Here is a 24,440-nt window from a genome sequence, read left to right on the forward strand (position 1 = left end):
ACAGACCTTGCCTCTCTCTCCTCCCACCCCCAGATGAAAAAGGTGAGTTAGTGCAGGCAAGAGTGGGCTCAGAGGCTGTTCATTAAATGGACTAACCAGTACATGAACACTTGCAAGTCCAAAAGACTGATGTCCTCAGTCATTTTCATAAGCTTCAAATTGAAACACTACTTTTATATTCACAGTGAAGTAGATTTTTCTCAGACTTACCAAAAAAACATTTCCTTGGGGAGGAAAATTCATTCAGTCACAACTATGCTAAAAAAAGAACTGTGAATGGAGACATGAATTTTATTTTCCATCTGTTTTCTGCAGGTAGCCCTGCAGCACTTTGTCAGCTGCGTGTGGACGATGAGATCATTGCTATCAACGGCACAAAGGTCTCATGTATGGACTACAGTCAGTGGGAGGAAGCCATCGACAGAGCACTAGAAACTGGAAACCTGGTTCTGGATGTCAGACGATATGGGAAGAATGGTGAGTTGTTCTGTCGGGCAGATACAGTGTGCTCTGTAAGGCAAATTAGCTTTGTCTCTGCTGTACCTGACAGCCGAGAGCGCTTATGACCCTTACAGTAGTAACACGTATCTAAGCCAAAGTAGTTTGCTGGCATGTCTGTTGCATTTTAACACAACTTGGCTTTTTTTAACTACTCGTGCATTAGAAATGTCTTGACAAGCAAGTCTACAAAACATTGAACAACTGACCTCTCTCTTGTGCTCTGACCTGTTTCTGAGAGGATGAACAGGTAAAAAGGTGTGCAGCCACAACACAAGGGAATACAACTGTTTATTTCCTGCCATGCCACAAAACAAAGGAGGACTAGTTTCCAGAGGATAGTAAGTTTTAGAGCCTCTCTCCTTCAGTCAACAGCTCCTCTCTTTGGCAGGGAAGGGGAGGGTCTTGTGTTCTTTTTTTTTTTTTTTTCAGGGAGTGTTCTGGGTAGCGTATGAGCCTGTGGGTGATGTGGCACCTTTGTGCTATGTTGTTGACCATTGACTCAAACATTTTGGTTCGGTAATCTCTCCAGAATGGTACTAACTGTTCTGGCTAATGAGGGTTTCCATCCTGGCTGAAGGCCTTGGAGCATCTCTAGGCTTGCCATGTGTTTGGTCAGGATACCTTTTTGAAGTCCCGAAAGAATTTTTCCAGAGTTGGAAATGTGACCAGTGACTTCTTCCATGTTTTATAAAGACAAAATATTCTTTTAGTGGGGAGCTAGGTAGAATAAGTTTTCAGGAAGCAGCAGGGGGAAATATAGTGGAGTGAGGAAGAAGCAGGAAACAATTTGCAACTTACATGGAGCCTGGCATGAACGAAGAATTAAATTAGTGGAGAACTCATTGAATAAATTTTAGGGAATTGGTTTAGAGGAATGATGAAGTCCAAATGAAGATTATGATTTGTCTTCAATTAATCAGTTTTGCTAGTTTAGTTTAGACTGCCTTTTTTTTTTGCCCTCTGTGTTTCCTGAGGAGCGTGGACATGAAAATGATGCTTCCCTGGATAGTGTATGAGTCAAACTGTACCTTGTGTGAGTAAAGCTGGAAGATTTTTCTCCATCCTTACTAATGCTAATGAAATAGTTTCCAATGAATACTAATTGCTCTGTAATATTGAACTGCTGTAGTCCATGTTACCAAAACACCTGGTAAACTTTCATCTAGCTTACAACTAACACTTGCATTTTTGGGGAAGGCGGTCTGCTCATAAAAGCCCTTCTTTTCCTTTCTTAACAAATTCCACCTGATTTGTATCTCTTCTTCTGTTATGTGTTGGTTTTTTTTGTGTGTGTGTTATTTTTGTGTTTTCACTAACTCTTGTTCTGTTCTTTGACATTACTGTCTACATTAATTTCTTGATCCTCCACATACCAAAAAGACTGGGGCAAAGACCAGCCTTCCCTGCCACATGTAAAGCATAAAATCCTCAATCTCACCAGTATGGCTACCAACATTATAGGTACATCTGAAAATAAATGGATTGACGCAACTTCTGGAGAACACGTTTCAAATGTTTCTGCTGCATCAACAAAAAGAGATTTCTCCAGCAGCCTTCAGAGTTCTGTGAGTATGTTTTTGAAAGGTTGTAGGATTTGGAGGGAGGCAGAAACTGAAAATGTAATGCCTTGATAGGTGGAGGATGAAAAAGAAGACCTTGGAAATCTTGTTTTTACTTATATTGTTTAAAGAACCTACAGGATAGTGCAAAAACAGAGATGTCGCTATGTACTTACTAAGGGAAATAAGATGGATTAAAGGCTTACTGCTGTCCATTTATGAGTGGACACTGAAGTGAGAAATATTATGATATTTGCAGACTGTTTTTTAATTGAAGGGTATATAGTGTTTGTTTATTTAGAAAATATTTTTGCATCCGTTATTAGTGTAAATTAAAGTTGCAGCCCTAAAGAACAAGTGTATATGTGCTTTAAGATTACTTGCAAATGACACCCTGCCTGCCAAGGAGCAGAACTAGAAAGATCTTGGCTTTTGCCATTTTCTTGCAAACTAATGTTTTTTATATCAGGCACCAATTCATAGCTGATTATTGATCCTCTCGGATGCCTGCAGTTGTTTTATCATACTATACACAGAGGAAGTTTTAGATAGTCTGTCTTTCTGTGGACAGTGTTCTGAAGTGTTTCATAATGTACAGTTCCCATCAGGGGAAATAAGTGATTGGATAAACTTCCACAAATCTAATGAACCTAAGCCCTATATTTCTTTTTTTTTTTTTTTTTTCAGGATACAGAAACAAAATTGATAAACGGAATGCAAGGAGATCTTGGCTCTAATGAACAAAGAGGTAAACCACTGTTGCTTTTCCACTAATTGTGTGTGTTTGGAACAAGCACAGGCACTAAACCGTTAATCATCGCAAGCTTTATACGGTGGGCAGAGGGAGACTTTAATGAACTGAAAGCTAGACAAGTATCACAGGGATCCAGTTACATCTAAACTGGGTGTAGTTTGCTTCCATGACCTGCTAGGCAGTTGAAGAACTAACAACAAAGCAGTGGCAAACTCCTTTCTACATTAGTGGTTGTAAATGTGTGGTAAATGTGTTGGAAAGGATGAAAGAGGAGGCAGCACACGATGCCTTGGAACTGGTACTGCATCGTGTGGAGAGTGAGTCAGTATGACTGACTGATTTCACTGTCCAGGAAGAGTGTAAGGACTATTCAACTTTTTTCCTTTTTTTATTTTATTATTCCTTCACTGTTTCATTTATGAGGCTTTTTGGGGGTTAGTGATTGTTTTACTATTTTACTTCTATTCCTGGAGAATGATATTGATAATTCTGGTATGAATAATAATTACTTACGATACTGTGAACAGTTATAGCCTCACTTGATGACAGTGAGAGAAACCAGGTACGTATATTTCCTAATGGAAAAATAATCCTTAAATGGGAACTTTGTATTTCATTTTATCTTGAATGCACATGGCAATTTGGAAAACAATTCCCCCAAGAGATCAGTGGCTCTCTGGAGATGCCTTTCTGATGACCCTAAGTGGTGATCAGGCTCCTCAATCCAATTTGGCATCTGAGCTGGGGAGGCCTAAATTAGACAGGGAGAATCTGAGTCCAAGTTTGACACTATTACTGTTGTTGTTGGACATTGTTAGTGATAAAATGAAATACTAATCAGTATATGATGTAACCTACTAAAAACTGTTTGTTGTTATGAAAGATTAGATTTCCTTTGTGTTTCAAGGGCTTTTTATTTTTAAGTGACATTGCTGTAGATTGGAGGCCAAAGAAAAATTTCTTATCCAGTGGTGATAGTCATTAAAAAAAAAAAAAAAAAAGGACAGCACCTCATTTTCTTGTTTGTATTCTTTGTATTTTTCAAATAGCATCTGAACCTATTTCTTTGAAAAACCTAAAAAGACGATCACAATTTTTTGAGCAAGGTAAACCAGAGTTAACATTTCATCTACTTCCATGAAATTGTTCCTGCTGCACACTCTTCCTAACAAGTCTGGTGCTGGGTACTATACCTCTTCAGCATTTTGTTGCAGTTAAGATGAAGCAACATAATTAATTTCCCTTCTTTCCTCAGGGTCATCAGGTTATTCTTACAATTCATGGGTCTACCTTTGTGGTAATGGGTCTTTATGTGTTCTTTTATATCTATAGCTGTTTAAATCTCTTCTGTGTTGTTGATACTGTGGTTTGTTTTTTTTTTTCATTGGGTAGGAGTAAGAAGGATAGCATCTCTGTTCAGGTTTGCTGCTACCTACAAAACAAGAATAATGCTGAATATTCCATCAGCGTCTTAGTGCAGATCTCAAAGAGCTGTTGATAAAACACTTAACTCTGGATTTGAGTTTGAGTTGCAGCTCTGTGCTTTGAATTGCTGGAAAAGGCAGCTGCTGGCTTTCTACTATGTGGTGATGGTGCAATATGAATTTTGAATGAATATGCTATCTTCTAAAGACAAAAAAAATGAGAGACTGGATTTTGGTTTTGTAGGTTGCTTTTTGCATTTTGCATGTCACAACTCACGTGCTTCCACTAATTTTTGTGTGTCCTATGCTATCTTCAGACTATATATGCCTTGCTGTTTTGCTGTAGCCTGAAAGAGTGAAACTCTGGTCCACTGGAAGTTCAGTGTGAATTTTGCCAATGATTTTAGTGGGGCCAGGACTTTGCCTTCAGTGGTGGTGATGGCTTCTGTTTGTTGGGCTTTTTTCTTTCTTGTTTCAAAAGTGATACGTGAAGTGCCACAGCATAAATCTGTGTTTGTGGTTCTGTTTGCTTAAATACCTCTGCTGCATTGTATCTGCATTGTGGTGATATTTTACTGTTGTTTTGAGGTTTTGTTTTAGGTATTGGTTTTGATTTTGTTTGATTTTTTTTTTTTTGTTATTATTTTTAGGCTGGCTATGAAGTATTGTTTTTACTTTAATAAATTTTATAGCAATATTTGAAGTATTTCAAAGAATTCAAGGAGAAGGGTAACTTCTAGAATATACACTCAGTACAGTACAGTTTTTGTTCACTTTACACTTTTAACACTTGAGCATTACAATGATATGGGATTCTTTTTCCTAAATTTGTACAGGCCAGCATATGGGACACAAAGATAGGTGCTGCCTGTGCCTCTCTTTAGCATCTCCTGGTGCAGTTGCAGATCAAGTCTGTGCTATTATCACTGTGGTTGTTGCAATCTGATAATGAAGACAAAATTCTGCATATTAGTCTATGACTCATTAAATGTCTTTTGTATTCTAAATTTGACCTTTTCTCCACTTCATGTGGTCACACTTCAGAAAGCTGTTAGGACATCTGACTTTTTTGCATTTTTTCTTAACTGAAGTTGGGACAGCCCAAGTATCAAGTACACTAGCAACAAAATAAAAAAAAAAAAAATGATGCTTGGTAAAGGATTATATTTAAACTTGTACTTTCCATTTTCTGAACTTTTAATTTATTAGCATAATATATGTCTATAATAATCATCTTGGCACAAGCTAAGACAATGCACGATAGCCTCAAATAGCATAACGTTTGTGGTGAATTTGGCTCACCAAGTTCAAGCATGCTTTTGGGAGACTGTAAAGAGGACAGTTGTAAAGGGAAAACACATGAGTCTGTGGTAGAAAAGTTGCCTGTGGATGTCACCTGCTCTTAATTCACATCAGGAGCAGTAGGTAAGCAGCTGCTCTACCCTGGAGCAGCATTCTGGGTATTGGTCATGCTGAACAGTTGGGTTTCACAGTAATAATACTAGGAGAGATGTTGCAGAGAACCTCTGTATGGCCACAGTGGGAGATGTACTGCTAATTCAAGCAATTACTGATGGCACTTGTAAGCATGTAAAGCTTTTAAACAATTATGCACTTTAGTTGAAAGCACCTACTGAATTCTGACCTCCAGTAAGGTCAGTAGGGCAAAATGCAAGCATGGCTTATTAGGGAAGCAAAAATTAGTCTGAAGCTCAGGCTTTTCTCACTTACGCAAGTCTTACAGTAGTTAAGTATGGTTCTAATGATTTCTGTTTTTTCTCTTCCAAATTTCACAGGGGGCCCAGAGCCTGCAATGCCTGATGTAAGTACTATTTGCAAACTACTGATAAGTTGTATAATCCTGATCTTTTAAGAGGCCCACTGCTTTCTATTGCTTTTTATACTGCTTTAAAATTGTGATTAAATCAGAGAGTACTGAGTAAGATTTTCTATCTGTAATGGAATGGGGTTGCTTTCTGCCCCTTTGAAGAAAAGACTAGTTTAGGTCCTTGTCACTATAAAGCTGTAGTGCTTGTAATGGCTTTTATATCTCAATTTAAAAAAAAAAAAAGTTTTAAAATGTAGAGTTTAGATTACATGGAAGGCCATAATATACTTTGATTTCTGTGCTACATTAGCTCCCAGTCCCATCCATTAGTGCTCCTAGTCGTCGGGTTTGGGATCAAGAGGAAGAACGAAAGCGACAGGAAAAATGGCAAAAGGAGCAGGACCGTTTATTGCAGGTATAATTAATCTTCATATTCATTGGCAATCCCTTGGGAGTAGCAACTGTTAGTGAATAAAAGAGCACATGACTCCTGCAACTCTTCTTGCTGATGGTTTCAGAGGACTTTCAGAGACGTTTGCTGGGCTACACAGCCGTGCACAGTAGCTGTTATTTGGAAGAAGAGGACAGTGCATTAGTGAGCTTTGTGGAATCAACCCCACGCTTGAGTATTCGCTACAGGCAGAAGTGCTCAGTCATCGCAAGGCTAGTATGCTCTTAATGGCAACAGAATTTGAAGGATAAGCAAAACCTAAGTGGCAGTAGTCTTCACTTTTGAATATAAGTTCTATTTTTTTCCCCTTAAGAAACTTGTCTCTAGAATGAGTTTTACTTTTAATTAGCCATACTGCCTTGTATTCAGAGATGAAGAGAAGGCAGCCAGTGCCATGGTTAGATGCCTGCTAGCATCCTGTCATTGAGCAATTAGCTAATCAGTTGGAATCAGCCTGTTTCCCAAGACCTCCACGAGTCAGGAAGCTGAACCTACTAATGTGAAGCCACCTTGCTAACCTGTTGCTAGCAATGGAGGGAAGTGCTGCAGAGGGAAGGGGCAATGTTTGTCATTTTAGGATAGAAAAATAAAGCACATGCCTCTGCAAAGTCTTCAGCTCAATGAAGCCTAAGCCCATTCAACCACATTCACCAAGACACATCTCTGCAAATTAAAGTTTGTTATCTAAAGTCTGTCAGCTAGAAGAGATATTAGTGAATGTGATTTACTCTGCACAAGCCCTGTTAATACGTTTCCTCATTCAGCAGAAAATTCTGATGTCAGAGTACAGTGTAGCAACTCTTGTTCTGTGGATGTCTTGTCTTTTGTCATACCTTTTAGCTTACAAACTTGAGAAGGCAAGAACTGTACTAAATGTACTTTTGATCTCTGTTATGGTTTGGGTGCTCTATTTGATGCATGAATGGCTTTAAAGAATGTAAACCTTGGCTCCCCTTTCTTGACTTTTTTGACTCCCTCGGTCCTCTGACTTGACTTTTTTCTTTGCTGTCCCTTTTTTATTCCTGAAGTAGTAAATTTGGCCAGAGTAATAATGTTCTTTCTCTTCCCTCTGATCCTAGTAATGAATTTCCCAGTAACAGGGAAAGGAAGCAAAGTCTTTCTTTGCTTATTTCCAACATCCTTGAAGGAATACTTTTGACATCATTAAATATTTTCCTTTTCCGAAGATGTAAGTGGTGACTGACAAAGCCACCAAGACATTTATTGTGTACCTGGAGTAATGCTTTAAGACATTACATTAATTTCAAACCAAATCCCCATCATAGGACAAATTTGGAGGTCCAAAAATTGTTTTTTATTTAAATAACATTCCAGAAGACCAAGACTTCTTGCACAAGCCACATTAGTGCCTCATATTTCACTTAGTGATCATTTTATATTTACCATATAATGTGCCCAATTCCAAGTTAAATATAATCATTCCGTCTTTCAAGAAATACCTTAGATAGCTGATTTTTTTTTTTTTTTTTTTTTTTAAACGGTAACTAAATGGTAAGATGGGGAATTTAAGATATGTGAGGTCAGTTGTTAAGGAGACTTAGCATGTAATAAGCCTGGATTCTTCATAATGAATTGCAGAACTCCTTTGGATTGTATTTGAGTGAGGATTTCATTCACTCATGGCAGACCTAATGTCCTAGTGGAACTCAAGCATGTTATTATAACGCTGGTCTGTTAAAAACCACATTAAATACCGGTAGTACATTTTAATGCAAATAAAAAAATGTCATGTCTCTTAATTGTATGTTTAACTTTAATCTAATCTAACAGGAGAAATACAAACGGGAACAAGAAAAGCTAAGGGAAGAATGGCTACGAGCTAAGCAAGAAGCAGAAAAAGAGAGCTCCAAGTATTTTGATGAGGTAGGCTATGAATATGGCTCCATCTCTGACTGCTTAGCTTCATGATTTTTTTCCCTTGTAGTAGATGTGTGCAAGCAGGCAAATAATTTATTTTGCTATGTCACTTATTTTCTCATTTTGAAAAACTAATTGTTGTCTGTTGCTTGGCAGCAAGAGGTTGCAAAAATTGGAAGAAAAGAATAAATGGGATGTTTTGAGACCCATTAAATTTGACTTTTTTTCCTTACAGACTCGTTAGGTAACTAACACCAGAAATATGTTGGCAAAAAGTTAAGGCATGTACTAATTCTCATAACCAGAATGAAATGGCCACCTTTGCTCTATATTTGCCTCCTGATGCTACTTGTCAGAATTCTGTCTCAATATTTCATCATGAGGCATGTTTGCAGGTGCCTGCTGGCTCTTCACTGGTAACTGGTTCATCCTCTCTCTGATAAATTTATGTAGCAAATCTCTTTTGCTACCTTTTGTAGCAGGTCTCTTCAGATTTGCTATCATATGCTTCAAAACACTGAATGTGTGTAGTTTCTGTATATGCTGGCTTTTGTGGCTGTCACTTATAGGAAGATAAACAGGCTATTTTCTAAGTGTGGGAGGTGTTTGAGATATCTTCTCTTTATTGCTACGTGAGTGCTGCTTCAGGCATCATAGCTAGATCAGTTGTGTTTGTACAGCCATGAATAAGTAGACTGTAATTTAAGGCTTAGGACTTCAATAAGAAGGTCTTTGAGCTGTTAGAGGAATTTGCTGTACAAGAATGTAAACCATTTCATATCTTTTCTGTCATTAGAGATTTGGATGAACCTGTAAACAGTGTTTGTTCTCTGCAAATAAAACATCTTTTGACCACTGGAAGACCTTCTTTCATGTTTGAGAGAAGAGTCAGAGTGATAGGTCTGAGCCTTGACTTTCAAATGGTATGAGAATGGAGGAGAGCGGGTGTTTCCTCCATTACATGTGAAATTCATTGGACTGATAAATACTTACAGTATATGTCTCTGTGTATACACTTTTAGGTAGGTCTTAGGTTTCTACATCAAAATGGTAGGGAGAAACTCTGGGTATCAAGGCAAAGTTTGTTTTCCATGGGTGTTCACATGGGGATGGGGTGGCTTGAAATGTGAGTGATACTTTAGAGAGCAGAATGTTTCACATAGTTGTGGCCACATAGCAGCCTTAACAAGCACCATGGGCAGTGTGGAATGAAGCTCGTGCATTAGGAGAATGTGTTTTGAGCAGGCACTCAAAACACGAAGCCAATGTACGCCCTGGGTCTTGCAGTGAAAGTGTCTGGGATGCTTTTTGCACAGTCTTCCCTCGTAAAATAAAAGACACTTTCTGGTTGAGCAATGTTTAAAAACCAGCTCTCTTCCCTTAAAACATGAGTTGGTTTATTTTTTCCCCCCTTTGCTACAGGAGCAAACTGCCCTAACCTTGAACGCGACGTCTGTCCCGGCACGGGCTCCATCTGTGTCCAGCTGGAGAGCAAGCCCTGAAGTGACTGTTCCTGAGCAGGCAGAAGACGGAGGAAGTGAGCTGGCGGCGCGCTTGCTGCACGAGGAAGAAGAGGGGAGGAGGCTTCAGGAGGAACAGAGGGTCCAGGAAGAAGCAGCCCAGCGTTTTGAGCAAGAAAGGGAACTCCACGAGCTGGAACTTGAGAGACAGCGTGAAGAGAGGGAGCAGCAGCATGCTGAGGAGCAGCGGCGGCTGGCTGAGCTGGAGGAGCAGAGGCGGCAGGCTGAAAGGCAGAGGGAGGTGTCGGTGGAAGCACCTCAGTACCAAAGGTATGCACTCCTGGTGGGATGTGCTCTCTCTTCTGCAATAAAAGTGCATTTCTAATGGGAGTGTGTATGTCCTGAGTATACAAATGTATTCATGTACGATTCATACTGTAATCAGTTAGTGAGATACCACAGGATAACTATTCTTCCTGAAGGTAGAAGGGTCAGGCATAAGACAGAGTCTTTCTCCATGAATCAAGTGCTATATCAACCCAGTTCAGCGTGCTTTATTAACCCACCTCAGCTCATTTTTTTTAAATAGGTGGTATCAATACCATAATTACAGCCAAATCAAAGAAGACCTGAAGCTCTTAGTGTGAAGATTTTGGAAGAACCCTGATTAAGCTTGTAAATTGAGAGCAGTGGCTCACCACACAGGACTATCAGAAGAAATACCACGTTAACACTATTCCAACAAATGCGTGACTGATTTCCCAGACTCTTCTCTCATTTTAGTTCCACACTGCAACAATAGAATTTAATTGCACTCCTGGGTTAATTCATCGATGAGGGATATCATGGTATACGAGTGAACAGATGCTGGCTTAGATATCGTAACTTCTTACAAATACCCAGTGTGACTGTATTTATTCTAGAGCATGAAAAAATGTCTTTCACTACCATCACTACCTAATTCATTATTCAGGCTTTTTCAACAGCTTGGTTTAAAACAAAGCAAGCCGAACCAAACAAACCCAAGCACACACAACACCACCACACCCACACACACCCCCATCTCTCCCCAGTAGTTTACAAGTTCATGTTCTTGCCCAGAAGGTTTTTTCAGTATTACAGACATCATGGGAGATTAATTGGTCTGGAACAGATTAAGCCAGTAACTTTTCTATGTTTCTTGTGAATTTACCTTACTGCTTTGTGTATGACTAGCTTTGCTGTTTCTCTTGAGGATTGTTCCCTGTTCTTAAATAAATAATAAGAGATGACTGAAGATAATGCATGGTATCAAGTTAAGTCATAGAAGAAAATATGGTTATAAAATTGCATCTATTAGCCAGAGGGATTGAGGCCTGGAGTTACTTTAGCTGGTTGTAAATGACTACTGCTTGAGATCCTTGCTGAGCAAAACAGAGGCGTGTTTGTTGCAATGGCTGGACAGGTTCTTCTTGGCAGCTGAGCCAGGGCATCTGCAGTTTTAGCTTGTCTCAATTGCAAGATAATAGGGCTTTGCGCAGCAACTTATTAAGCTCCTCTAATATTTATTTATCTAGATCCTTGATATATACTTAAGTCCCAGAGAATTTCATTGTGTCTGAGGTTTTTTCCAAAGAATGCGTTTTGCTAAACAAAGATGGCTTTCCTGAATAGTAAAGGAGCGAGTTCGGTGAAAGTGAGATTTAAAATATCTGGCCTGAAACGTTTGCTTTACAGGGATATCCAAAGATATGACTTGCAACTTGAAATCTTATATAAAACTCTGTGAAGGCAGGATACTTGTTGCAAAGAGCACCCAGGCCAGAGCAATGCAGCTGGAAGACCTTAGTTTGTGGAAGTTAGTGTTTCAGTTTTCTAGAATATACACGTAACTGTTAAAGAACTGCTGTGTTTGGACAGAGCTTACCTCCTGGGTCTGAAAGGATTGAGATAATCACTGTCATATATTGATATTTTTAATTTTTGCAGCATCTTAAAAAGTCTTTGGGTTGTTTTTTTTTTCCCCCTCATATTTTCATGTTTCTGACTAACACATCTGAACTTTCTCAGTTTTCTGTATGTATACATACTGCTTGCTCAAGTTTTAGAAAGTGTCTTGTTGTTTAATACATATTTTATTTGTATTTTGCTTTTAGACATTATGAGCGCTACGAAGTATCTAAAACAATAGAAGAGCGAGCTGGTCATCCTCTCATTGACAGGTAATGAAAAATGGAATAGCCAGGTCAAAACATCTTCAAGAGTAAGTATTAACTGTTTTGATATGCTTACATTTGGAATCTTTGTCAGTTACAAAAACGGTAATTTCTGGCAGTTGTTTTGGCCGCCTTTCTTTTTCTGCCTTCTTTTGTTAGTTGTTTCCGAGCAATAAAATTGAGCCTTCCCGGAACATTAACTGTTCAGCATTTTCCTTTTTATTCCCTTAAGGATCGGGTTTTGACATTTTTAGTAGGAAATATTTATGTCTATCTTTTTCTGTATATGAACAGAATCTGTCTTTTTTTTTTTTTAAATTTTGTAGACATTATGAGCGTTATGAAGTTTCCAAAACCACTGAGGAACAGCCTGGCCAGTCATTTGCTGACAGGTATGTGTGATACTGAATCTCAGCATAGGCTGTAACCTCACCATTCGTATGTCAAAAAGCTTTGAAACTTCCAGTAAACGTTAGCCATGGCAGCTAAGTATGTACTTTATATTGCTGCTGTATTTTGCAGTTTTTATGGCCTGCTTTCATATTGAGAAAACAAGTAGACGAACTTTTGTTTACAGCACAGTGTATAATTTGCCAACAGTCAGTCAGCAGGATTTTACTGGGAGAAGCAGAACTCTAAGGAAGTAAATATGTGGGTGGTACTAGACTTATCTGGCTGGAAAACAATTCCAGATAATATTGTGATTGTGTCATAATGTGCTATACAAACTAAGGTGCAGTCATCTCAATCAGGATTGTGCAACTTGAGAGAGTAAACAAGGAGGGAAGTGAGAGGTGGCAGCAGCTTATTTATCAGGAAGATAGTAGATGTGCCACTTGTTAAGTTAATACCTTGGCTATATTCTGTTTTGCTTGGTGGTTTGTTTGGGGGGGTTATTTTTTTTTTTTTATTTTGTTGTTGTTGTTTCGTTTTTTTCAATAGAATATATTAGCCCCTGTGGATTTGGGGTCTTTGAATAGACAGCTTTTTCTTTTGCCTTTTAGTAATTGGGTTATGGTTAAAAAATGCTGAAGTTACCTAAAAACAGAATGTTTGCATAAAACTGTCTTAGGTGGCATCCCACAGTAGTTCTGAAAGATCACATCTGCTGCATAGTTAAAAAGTTCTTACAGTTGGAGTAAGCATGCCTGTTTTTATATATATAAAGAGGAACCCCAAAAAAATTACAGGATACAACTAATGGATCTGTTAATGATGGAAGATCTAATTTAACTTTGAGAAGGTGCCTGCACTGAATAGTTACATCCTGAATGTATGTCTGATGTGGACACTTGGATGCTAAAAGCATCCCAGGCAAAGCTGACCTGCTAGTTGAAGCCCCAGTTTACTACTAGCAACTGTGAAATTCTAGCATCTTCTCAAACAGATGATAAAGGAGGTCTGCACTACAGGACAGACAATCAGAACTTTGGGGAGCAAGAAACGTGATGCATTTTATCCTGAAATTTTCTGTAGACAGAGGACAAGACTCCCTCCAAATACTGTTACGCCGTCAGTTCTCTGTGTGTAAACACATTAATGTAGCACCTTTGAGTTGTGACCCAGCAAAGGGTTTCTCTTCCTTTCTGAGGTATTTTAAACTAATAGACTGGTTATATTACTTGGGACTAACACAGCACAGAGGTGTTGCTGAAGCTCCTGCTCTGTACTGTCAGAAAACCAGCTTTTTGCCATTCGTCCTCCTGTATATTGAATGACGGTTCTTTGCCGAAACTCATTAAAAAAATATGCTGCTGGGTATAATCAGTGAATAATTAATTTCCTGAGAACTATCTGCATGCAGTATTTGAGGAGGTGTTTTTTGCTTTTGGCCTGGTAACAGTGCTGAAATATGACTTAAGTTTCTTGTGAAGTTAAATCATTTATAAACCTGCTTTGAAAGTTATAATTTCTGACTATCTGACTGTAGTTTTCACAAAGCTTCCACAGGGAAGGACTTCACGTTTTACATGTTTTTGTTGAAGCAAATACAATCATCTGTCCCTATACCTGAAGCACTGGGAACTTCAGTACACACTTCTAACTTTTAATTGGTGATTACCTACTGACATCCAAATACTGTAATCTTTTTTTCCCCTTAATATCCTGTTGACCTTTGAGTATTTTTGCCTCTGGTTTTAAGTACAGTATAAGTTGTTGATCAGAGGGATAGTGAAAAAAGGGGCTGTATATCTGTGATCTATGATGGTAAGATCTTTGTCCATGAGGAGGTCTCCTAGTTGAGATAGAGAAATCAATGTTTTCTATATCCTTAGGAATAAGTCCAAGTCAACTTCAGAACTGAATGAATTCAACACAATCAGAAATGGTAAGTACTGTTTAGTTTCTATTATTTTAAAAATTTATTTTGTTGAAAAAAGATGTGTTGGACAGAGTCATCTAAGAAAATTAGTTGTCAGAGTCCTTTTTGATAGCTGCATTGTAATTCAAATTCATACCATGCCCTAGTTTAATGAAGTTTCAACATCAAGGGGAACTTCATAGTCAACATATAAACCTAGGACAAATATAATTAACTGCTCTCCTGAAGACAGTAGCAGTGATTACAAACAGATCTTAGGTGCCTAAGGTTTAGATTACAAATATTTATATGAGATTAAAACAGTCCTGTAGGTACATCATTGAAGATGCAACATATCAAGAGCACATAGCTCTGACAATAGCATCTTGGTATGTGCAGATTTTGTTGATGTATTAAATATAACTGTTTGCTGCTCTTAATTCCTGTTAGTGTAGGAGTAGCACAGCTACAAGTCAGTTCTCAATTGTTACAGTGGCTGGTTTCCTGGACTCCAGTTTCTTGCTGCCTGTCTTGAGTTGTTCTTTGATTGCATTACTGTGTTTGTAAAGGAATGTGTGTAAAGCAAACAAGTCAGGTTTATAAATACGCTGCAGTAGAAGATGCCTGAAAACTATTCCTGTGTCTAAAACCTCGTTAAATAAAGTAATCCAAGCAATCATGGAAAAGTAAATGGTGCACTGGATGATACGTTGCAGATTGACTGACAGTGTTACTTTCATACATTAAAGCTTGGTCATTGAAACTAAGAAGCGAGTAAGCTTTCATAATATTTTACAGTGATAACCTATAGAAATAAAACCAAGAGCAAATCCATAGTCAGAGCAACGTTTAAAGGAATTGAAATTTCAATCAAATGACATTACTGAGTAATTTTCTCAATTAGTCTTACTGTAAAGAATAGCTACTGGATCTAGGAAATACAGGAAAAATTGTTGCCTTCTAACATGTCAGTGCATCCTGGAGAAAGATGACTTGTTTGTTTCCCCTTCCAAAGTCCATCTATACCATAAATCTCGTTTGAACGGACTAGTTAACATCCAAATAACGGAAACTTCCTGTAAGATTTCCTTCTGCCCCCAAACATATACATACATATTTATATAAAGCAATGTCTTAGTGCCTTGAATAAGAAAAGAATTCTTGAAAGAAGGGAAAACTTTCACAGAAAAAAATCTGAACTCTTCAAAGTAAAAAAGATATCCCAGCATTCAACCATATATTCTACATATGGTTCAGTTTGTATTGGGGGAAGAGCCCAAATGGTGGCACTACAAGAGATCATGCCCTCTTTAAAATAGGGAGAGGTGTGTGTGTGTGTATGTACACACAAATCTATATGCACATACACTTGGGAAGTGAAGGAAAATACCTACTTGTATTTAAATTAAACATCATATAAAAGATCACATTAGTGGTAAAACAAATTTTAAAATGTTAATAAAAATTATGTATTGGGAAGGTTGATACTGGTCACCAGCTGTAAAAAGGAACTGGAGCAGGTTCTGAATGTGGTGATGAATGACTGGTTTTGCTGTTACAGCCAGAACACTGACTATGTGATAACAGCTTTTGTGCCTCTAAGGTGTCTAGCTAAAGTTTGAACATTTTGTCCAAATAGGTACCCAGAGCAAGTATTCAGAAAGGTCCTGGCACACAAGTGAGTCACAAAAGAAGTCTCAGAAGGAGCACAACATGTCTGCAGCAGAGTTGGAGAGACAGCAAATCCTTCAGGAAATGAGAAAGAAAACATCTCTGCACACAGACAGCAGCTGGATTAGGCAGCGCAGTTCCAGTATACATAAGGAGCCTGTTAGCCTCTATGGCAACAGTATGAGGAGGTAGGAATGGCATTAAAAATTAACTTTGTCTCTCATCAAATATTTTTGTTTGGTTATTCTAAACTTCAGTTTGTATTATAGAGCACAAAACCAAATCAACTCTGTGAAATGCAAATCAACTCTGTGAAATGCTGTAAGGTAAACTGCACAGCAGTACAGATAGAAGAAAGTAGCTGTATTACAGCTGGGGTTAAATGTGTGGGTTTTTTTTTTCAAGTAAAGAATGTGGATGTGATCTGTAAATAATTCAGCTGCATATTACTTTGTTGGTGTACTAGCAATGGAAGTGAGTAGTGTGCCTTGTCATTGACAGATGTGCTTAAGAATTTCAGCATGATAATTTATTATGGAAATTAATTACTACGTCTAAAGAGTCTACATTTTTTTTACACAGAAATATGTCAAAGTCTGGAGTTTTTCTTGCTTTAAGTAATGTATGAATGTTTGATTTGTCACTTAGGAAACAGACGAGTTATCAGTCAGGAGAGTGTTTAGCTAGGGGGCCAACACCTTGTACCTAGACAATGCTATCCAGTCTGGGCGGATTGTTATTTTTGATCTGGTATCCCTTGGAGAAAACAAAAACACACCTGGTATCTGAAGTCAGCTGCTGTACAGTGGATTTTGATACAGGTCACTCTGATAAGGCTGCAATGAAGGGTGGTTTGTCTTTATTCTGCAGTGGTTAAGTGCCACCTTTTTTCTCTTCACCTGCTTTTTTCCATGAGACTAGGTCAGGACACAAAGGATTATTTGCTGCTCAAACATTTTAAGTACATGAAGAATATTCTTCAGGGTGATCAGATAAGCATATCATACTAGTAAATTTAAAAAATGCTAGGGTCGTGGTTTTCTTTTTTTTTTTTTTTTTTTTTAAAAGCAGAATACAGCTCCAGCCATATTGTCCTTTACACTTTACTGTGTAACACTTCTCTGTTTACCTCTCTTACAGAGGGGAGTCCTTGGACAATCTTGATTCTTCAAGAACAAGCTCATGGAGGCATCACTCGTGGCTGAATCAGTCTGCCTCCTCTTCATCTCTGTCCTCTAGTCAAGATTTCAGTCGCCCGGTGTCCACTTCCAACCGAGCCTACATGTGCACTCCTTCCTCCAGCAAAGCACCTCCCCTGGCCACCTCTGCGAGAGCCCCCTCTGTGTCCCAGCCAGTCCCCCGGGCCCAGTCTCCCCTCTCTGCTTCCCAGCCAGGGTCCCAGGCACGCAGCAGGTGAGTGGGTGCCCTTCTGCTCTGAAGCTAGAAATGGCAGGCCACACTAGAGAGCAGATTTTGTGGTCTACAACAAAACAGTGCCCATAACATTGATTAATAAGTCTGAAGAGTATCTGGGGTTTTCTGGCTGGTTGGGATGTTGGAAACATGGGCTGGTATTACCTCCCTACCCCAGTCACTCAGAAAATTCCTCAGGTTTGTCATCACTGCTTGACATCAGTTAAAAAAACAAAGCAACTGGAGTAATAAATTTCCAGTCTCCAAGCTGTATGTTGGTTACCAAACTGATTAGGAAAAGCCTACTCCAGATGGCATTTTTGACATTTATTTTCTTAGGTTTGTTTTAACAAAAGATTCCTGAAACCCACGCTTTATGGCCCTCATCTTGGTCTCTTCTCCCCCTTCCTGGCATGTGGTCAGTATCATCTCAAGGAGCACTCAGGAATGCTCGTAACCCATGACCTTAGAGAATTACAGAGTAGGAAGTTGGTTTTAATCTAGGAGGAGAAAGCAAGAGCTGCAACATATTTTGAAGCAACGATGGAATTCAGTTGTGGTAGGGTAGATAATTCCACTGTTTTTGTACTTGAAACATTTTAAAAATATATTTAAAAAAAATGTAACAGCATTGTGAACATGCTTCACTAGCTCTTACACTCAGACACTTTATGATAAATTGACGTTTTTTTCTAAAGCTAGGCTCCTACATTCTTCATAATATAAGACAATTACCTTCTTAACCATGTTTGCTTATCTTGTTCTCACTTTCATTTGCTGAAGTCTTGGTAGATCTAAGGAAACTGACCTCCATGTGACTTAGGCTCAGAGTGTTACCATAACACTATGTCCAGGACTAGCCTTCTGTTATCTAACAAGGTGCAGATGGTGGGTCTTGGCAGGGGTATCTTTTAAAACTTAGCCTTTGGGATAATTCCCCACAAATATGAAATAAAGCAGGAGCAAAAAACCTGCGTTCTTACTCTCCCCACTTAACAAGATACTTTGTTTATTTGTAGAAGGTATTTTATACCTAGAAATATGGCACAAGAATGTGACTTTATTTTCATTTGTTTCTATGTAGCTTTGATCTAAGTAATACTTCAGCTTTCCCTAGCTTTCAGATCTACTGTAAAGAATACTAATTTTCAGTTTATTTACCCCAAGCAGCCTAATAGTCCACTTTTTACCAGTGTGTTTTTATTTTGATAACATTTCTTTGTCTTTTAAACCTTTTCAAGCTGGTTTTAAGGATTTTCATTCTATATTTAGGTCAGTCAGTGGGAAGAAAATCTGTTCGTACTGTAATAGCGTTCTGGGCAAAGGAGCAGCCATGATCATTGAATCTCTTGGTCTTTGTTATCATTTACAGTGCTTTAAGGTGAGAGCTGGGAGTCACATCGTGGAGGAGGAGGAACTAATCAGGAGCACGCATGGCTACTCAGTGTTATGCTCACAGGGGCTCTACTAATCACCTGCTTTGCCTTCTACTCTTGACAGCGTGCTGCATGCATATTTCCATGAGGCAATCCTATCTGCCTGCAGGCATTTAGCACTTAACTCTAAAAGTATTTCTGAAATGTCAGAGCTAACAAGTAGGACTTTGACAAGTAAGATGGGCACGTTGCCTGTGAGATAAGAGTAGTTCTTTGGTTAGGCAACAAAAAGTCTGAAGGTGCTGAGCCACTCCTCCCAGAGAAAGCAGCTCTTTAAAATAATCATCTCAGCCTGGGCCCTGGCAATCGAATCATTTAAAGGTGACCCATCGCTTCTAAACTTATCCTACCAGGCAGTGTTCACATGGTGTTTTGGGGCTAAGGCATGCTGGCAGTGTTCAGCCTGGTGGGATAAAACCCGGCACCAAACTGGAAGCTCTAATACTGCTCAGCCCTGCTCAGAACCTTAGGTAGATTAGCTCATCCTAGGTGTTGGGACGTAGCTACATGATTTCCAGGCAGCTTGAGGCATACACAAAGCTGAAAGAATAAATGCCTGCCTGCAAAATGTGTAAAAGCACCCCTAGTTCCCCTGCCCTCAGACAAGATGAGGAGTTAGACTCTGATTTGGAGGTGGTATTGGACCCTACTTCTTCTATGGCTTTAAGAAAGAGACTTCTATATCTGGTTCAGAACACTGATTTTCTGTACCCAGCTCAAATGCATCACCTGGAGTGTTACAAGAGATTGACTCAGAGCTCTTCCTGGTCCTGCTTGCTTGAGTAGGAAGGACTGGAGTAATCCATGGGGACTAGTCATCATTTTCTTTCTGCAGAACATGTATTCTATGCAAAGGAGCCCACCTGCAGCTCCTAACCTATGTAAGAAAATAACAAATTTCTGTTTTTCAAATTTCTGAAGATTGATGAGCTGTTGAACAGACTGCCATCCAAAAGATTCATTACTCATTTAAGCAGGCAAACTATCTGTCTTTCTGTATTGAGCCAAGAACTTTGCTTTGTAAATTCAGTAAGGACAGGGTTTGTTTTGGATTGCATTCCTTCCAGCAGTAGGTAGACATGTTCAGCCACCATAGTTAAGTAGCTTAATGTTGTCATGAAAGCTGTCAAGCCCCTTATTCATGTGTTTATTCCACAAAAATGAAATTGGGCTCCTTCTCTCCAAATAACTGAGTCCTCTGAGTATTTGCTGCTTTGAGTGGCAAAGGGCTGAGGACACCAGAAGCATCTAGTGCCCCATGGAAATCTGCAAGTAGTACACCCAGGTGTTCTGTGCCAAAATTGCTCATCATCTAGAGAACAATTTTTTTTTTTTATGTTGAACCAGTTTTAGTTTTCCAAGAAAGCAAAGTTGAAATTAGATTTAATGAACTAATCTTGAAAACCCATCTGCTTTATGTGTGCTTAGTTGATGTATCTCTGCTGTTCGTTGTCCAGTCATCACCGTAAAACACTTTCTCAGGGTTGGTTGCATCTTGATCTACTAATCGTCCTACATTTGCTTCTAGTGGTTGTGGGTTTATGGTTCAAGCTTTGCTGAGCTTAATCCAAGCTGCTTTAGAACAGCCTTTTCCTTTCTGTGTATTTTGTAAGGAGCTGCTAATTGTTTCTCTCTCATACAGTGCGTTGCCTGTGGGTGCGACCTTGGGGGATCCCGCTCCGGAGCCGAAGTTAGGATCCGAAACAACAAACTCTTCTGCAACGACTGCTATATCAGATTTAAAAGTAAGCAATCCAGCTGCCCTGTGCTTGGACATGCTGCTTCTGTGCTGTGCAACCTCCATTGTTGGCACAGCTGAGACACTCCGTAGCTTTCACGTTTAGCTTTAACTTGGTGTAAGTTTACATATCAGTGAATAGCTTCGGCAAGGTTTGACTACCAGTTTGTCTTTTGTAGGGTAGTTGTTCCTAATTTTTAGCATGCTTGTAGCTGATTTTACCACTTTGTTATTAAGCAGCTTCAAGCAGAAAACATGGTATAGTCATCCTGCTTTCTTCATAGATATGAGAAAGTGGGTGTCAAGGAGCTGTCAGTTGCTGAACAGGCTTGTTTTGATAACAGAAGTCTTTGAAAAAATGTCTACATTTTTTAAAAAAGTAATCTGAATACATATTTAATTCAATCCTAACACATACCTAGAAAGCTATTAGTTTATCCTATGCAGGTGCCACAAATGCTGGTTTCTTTTTGCAGTGCTGCTGTTATTTGAATTATAGGTCTGTGATTGGTTATTCATTTAGGTACAAGTTCAGGAGGAATTGATTTACTTACAGATCTTAATTAAAAGGTGCAGTATAATTTTTTTTCCTTTATTTTGGTTTGCAGAATTCTGATTTACTGGAGCATGATGTTAAGGCTTTGAATAATGGTGTTGCTTTTTTTTCTGCTGTCATAGGGGATGGTAGACAACCTCTTAATTTTGACAAGTCTTGGGAGATTTATATGTCTCTATTTTTACATAGCAAATACGGATTTCTCTAGAATGATAAAATTCAGCTAAGGGAAGACATTTCTGAATTACTTGCTAGGAAACATGTCCACGTTTCTTCATGAACCTGGCACATTTTTCTCTTGGTGGACTAGAAGGCAGTGAAGGGAACAGGATACTTAGGCTATACTTGAGCAAGAATTGGGCATCTGCTGGCTGAGAAGCCTAGCTCAGGAAAAAAAAAGAAATTCTGCATGCTGTTACTGTTCTTGGGCTCTTTTTGGCTTCCAGGAAGAGGAAAAGCTGCCTGCACCACAGAAATGATTGTGTGGTGCCCAAGCTAAAACCAGGAAAGGCCACACCTCTCCTTGACCCTAACAGCACATTCATGGAGGGTAATGTTAGGTGCAAGAATCATTCCCCCTCCATCTGGAGGTGATCCAGAGCACTGGACCATATCTCTCTGAGTTATTGTTTGTAGTATTTATCTTCTTGTTGATGATGAGACTACACTGAAGTGACCATGTTCCTATTTGAAGCATCTAAATGTGTGGGAGATTCAGTCTGGAGCCCACTCATGTTATTTTGTCTTTACCTTTTCTTCTGGGTGCAAAATTTCTGGATGAGTTGGATAAGTGGTACTAGAAAAAAAAAAAAAAAAAAAAAAAAATCAGTCTGCTTTTTATTATTCCCTGCCTAGACATTATTCTAGAATTTGGTGCTGAAAGGAAGCAAAAACATTTTCATGGATAAATTGCTATTTAGTCTCTCCTTGGCATTACAGCCCATAAAATCACAGCACAGCCTTTCAAAAGCAGAGCTGATCTGTGAGGAAACTGTTCTATTCCCTTCCCTTCAGACTGCATCTGCTTGGTCCAGTGGGCACCTCAAAACATAATTGCATGAGATACAAGTAAATCAAGAACTGTAAGAATTTGTAGGTAAAGGATAAAGTATTTAAATGAGTGATTGGTAATTGAAATTAGCTATTGGAATAATACCAAAACAAGCTATGCAACTACTGCAATGAAAATATACTGACAGCACAGCACTGGCGTGTGATGCAGATTATTTTGTTTGCATCTGGTATTTAATATCATGCTGGCTAGTTATTCACTAGTTTGGAACATGAACATATTGACTAAAAGGTTTGATAAACTGTAGGATTATTAACATTCACTTTGTAATTTTATGATGTGTGATATTTTTCAACATTTTGAAGTTATTTTTATGGTTTAAACTTGGAACATTGTAGCAAAACACCAATATATTGGCAGATGCCCATAAATGCATGCAGAAAGGATAAAAAGTTTTTTTAATATTGTTACAATTAATGAGCACATTCTCATTTGATTATTGAAGGTTAAATTTAGAACAACTGTCATCCTGTCGCTGTGCTAATACTAAAAATAATTCATAAAAGCTTGGTAAGGTGCATGCTCTGTGGAATATTGCTTTGCCTTAAATACTTGCAGTGCGGTAATTGGATTAAACTCAAATTTGTGTTGTTTATTAAATTTGGATTGCCAGATTCAGAATGTATACCTTATTTTGTGTTGCCGTCTTCAATAGGTATTGGAAACCCCATTGTCTGACTATTGGAAACTTTAATTTTTGTCACTAAGAATTTTCTGTCGCTAGACATTAACTACAATTTCTTCTGTCTCTAACAGCTGGACAACCAACCTCCATGTGAAGCAAATGAAGATATGAAACCACTGTTGCAGATAAAAGAAGAGGTGATTGCTGCTGATGTAGATCTATAAATATATATATTGTGTGTGTGTGTTTTTTCTAAGAGTAACTCTTGCTTGTCTAGTCTTCATAGCAACTCATTGTATTCTTCATATAACTTTATTTATAAGAAAGTAACTGCAGTAAGGAAATATCTGGGGAAAATGCTTTCACTTTTTCACCTTCAAGTACTGAGAGCACAAGGGAGAATAAGTATATTTTCAGTAATAACTTCAAAATATTTTTGAGGCTTATAATCAACTAGTTGACTTTCCAGTAGTTTATGAAGAGGGTATTTCGTTTCTAAGCTCTTGGATGAGCGTTAGAGAAATAGCTAATATAAATATATATTTGCAATTGCTGTCTTTATTTTTGACATATACTGAAAGTGAATTCTCTAGGTTAATATGAAGCTGCATTTAAATGCACACAAATGTGTTTGCTTTCCATATACTGGTTTCTGAAATTATGTGCTTTTTTGAAACTTCAATACAAAGAATAATCTGTTTTCTCAGTGGGGTTGGCATAATATTCTGTGGAATCCATTTAAGGGGAAGAGTTCTCTGTTCCCCATTGGAAAATGTAACTATCACTTTTTCCTCCACAAACTGAGCGGAGAATGGTTGTTGAATTACAGTATATTTGTAAATAAAATTTCTGATGTTGCATTTATTAGGTCTTTTTATTTCTATCCTGCTAAACATGTGTTAAGGTGATTTGCTGAAATATAAAATTGTTTGAATTCCATCTTGGAGAAGTTTTTTTTAAAATGAAAGGTTTAAGATATCCACCTAAGTATGTGCAAGAAAAATAGTTCTTGCTTTTCTCTTTTCTTTTACAGTAGACTTCAAATTTTTTATGTAGCTCTCCCATCAAGCCTGCTCTCACAGTTCTGTAGGAGCCTGGGGTCCTCTCTGCTGTGTATGGAAGAAAGTTGCTTCTCAGAGAGCTATTCAGAATAGGAACCCAAATTAGGTGCGGTGCAGATCTGGCTCTCAGTTAAGGCACATACCTAATGGAGATGGTGTGGATGCCCCTCTACATGGGCTAGTTTTCCAGCTTCAGCTGCCTTTTATGGTAGCCAGCATCAGACTATGAACAACTGCCACACTCCTCGCTTCCCTCCTCAGTAAATTCCCCGCAGTCCCCATCGCCAGTCCTGAAATACACTGACACCCTGTGAGGCACAGCTGGGTTTTGTCACAGGCAAGGTTTCTGAGCCTAGCCTATCCAGGATTTCCCCTCTCCCAGCGTTGTGTTCTGCAGCAGAGCTGCGGGGAATAGTCAAGGAGGGCCATGCCATCGTTTGCATCTCGAGCCTAGTTGTGTTGCCCTGTCCCTGGGAATCATTTGAGCATGGAAATCACTTAGGGGTGAAGAATGGA

General features: G+C 38.7%; 1 protein-coding gene across 1 annotated transcript; it reads left to right on the forward strand.

Annotated features, from left to right (window-relative positions):
• Positions 1-315: 315 nt before the first annotated feature.
• LOC103773520 (LIM domain only protein 7-like) lies at positions 316-23,727 on the forward strand (the record flags this gene model as incomplete). Its single annotated transcript, XM_008940889.1, has 16 exons — positions 316-477; positions 1,882-2,066; positions 2,748-2,808; positions 3,864-3,920; positions 6,035-6,060; positions 6,377-6,481; positions 8,309-8,401; positions 9,818-10,185; positions 11,991-12,056; positions 12,377-12,442; positions 14,327-14,379; positions 15,992-16,211; positions 17,164-17,436; positions 18,709-18,817; positions 20,515-20,617; positions 22,995-23,727. Coding segments are annotated over 16 exons (1,970 nt in total), but the record flags the coding sequence as incomplete, so codon positions are not given.
• Between the last annotated feature and the right edge of the window lie 713 nt (positions 23,728-24,440).

Source organism: Merops nubicus, unplaced genomic scaffold (assembly GCF_000691845.1).
Source record: "Merops nubicus isolate BGI_N331 unplaced genomic scaffold, ASM69184v1 scaffold14215, whole genome shotgun sequence".
In the NCBI taxonomy this organism is placed as follows: domain Eukaryota; kingdom Metazoa; phylum Chordata; class Aves; order Coraciiformes; family Meropidae; genus Merops; species Merops nubicus.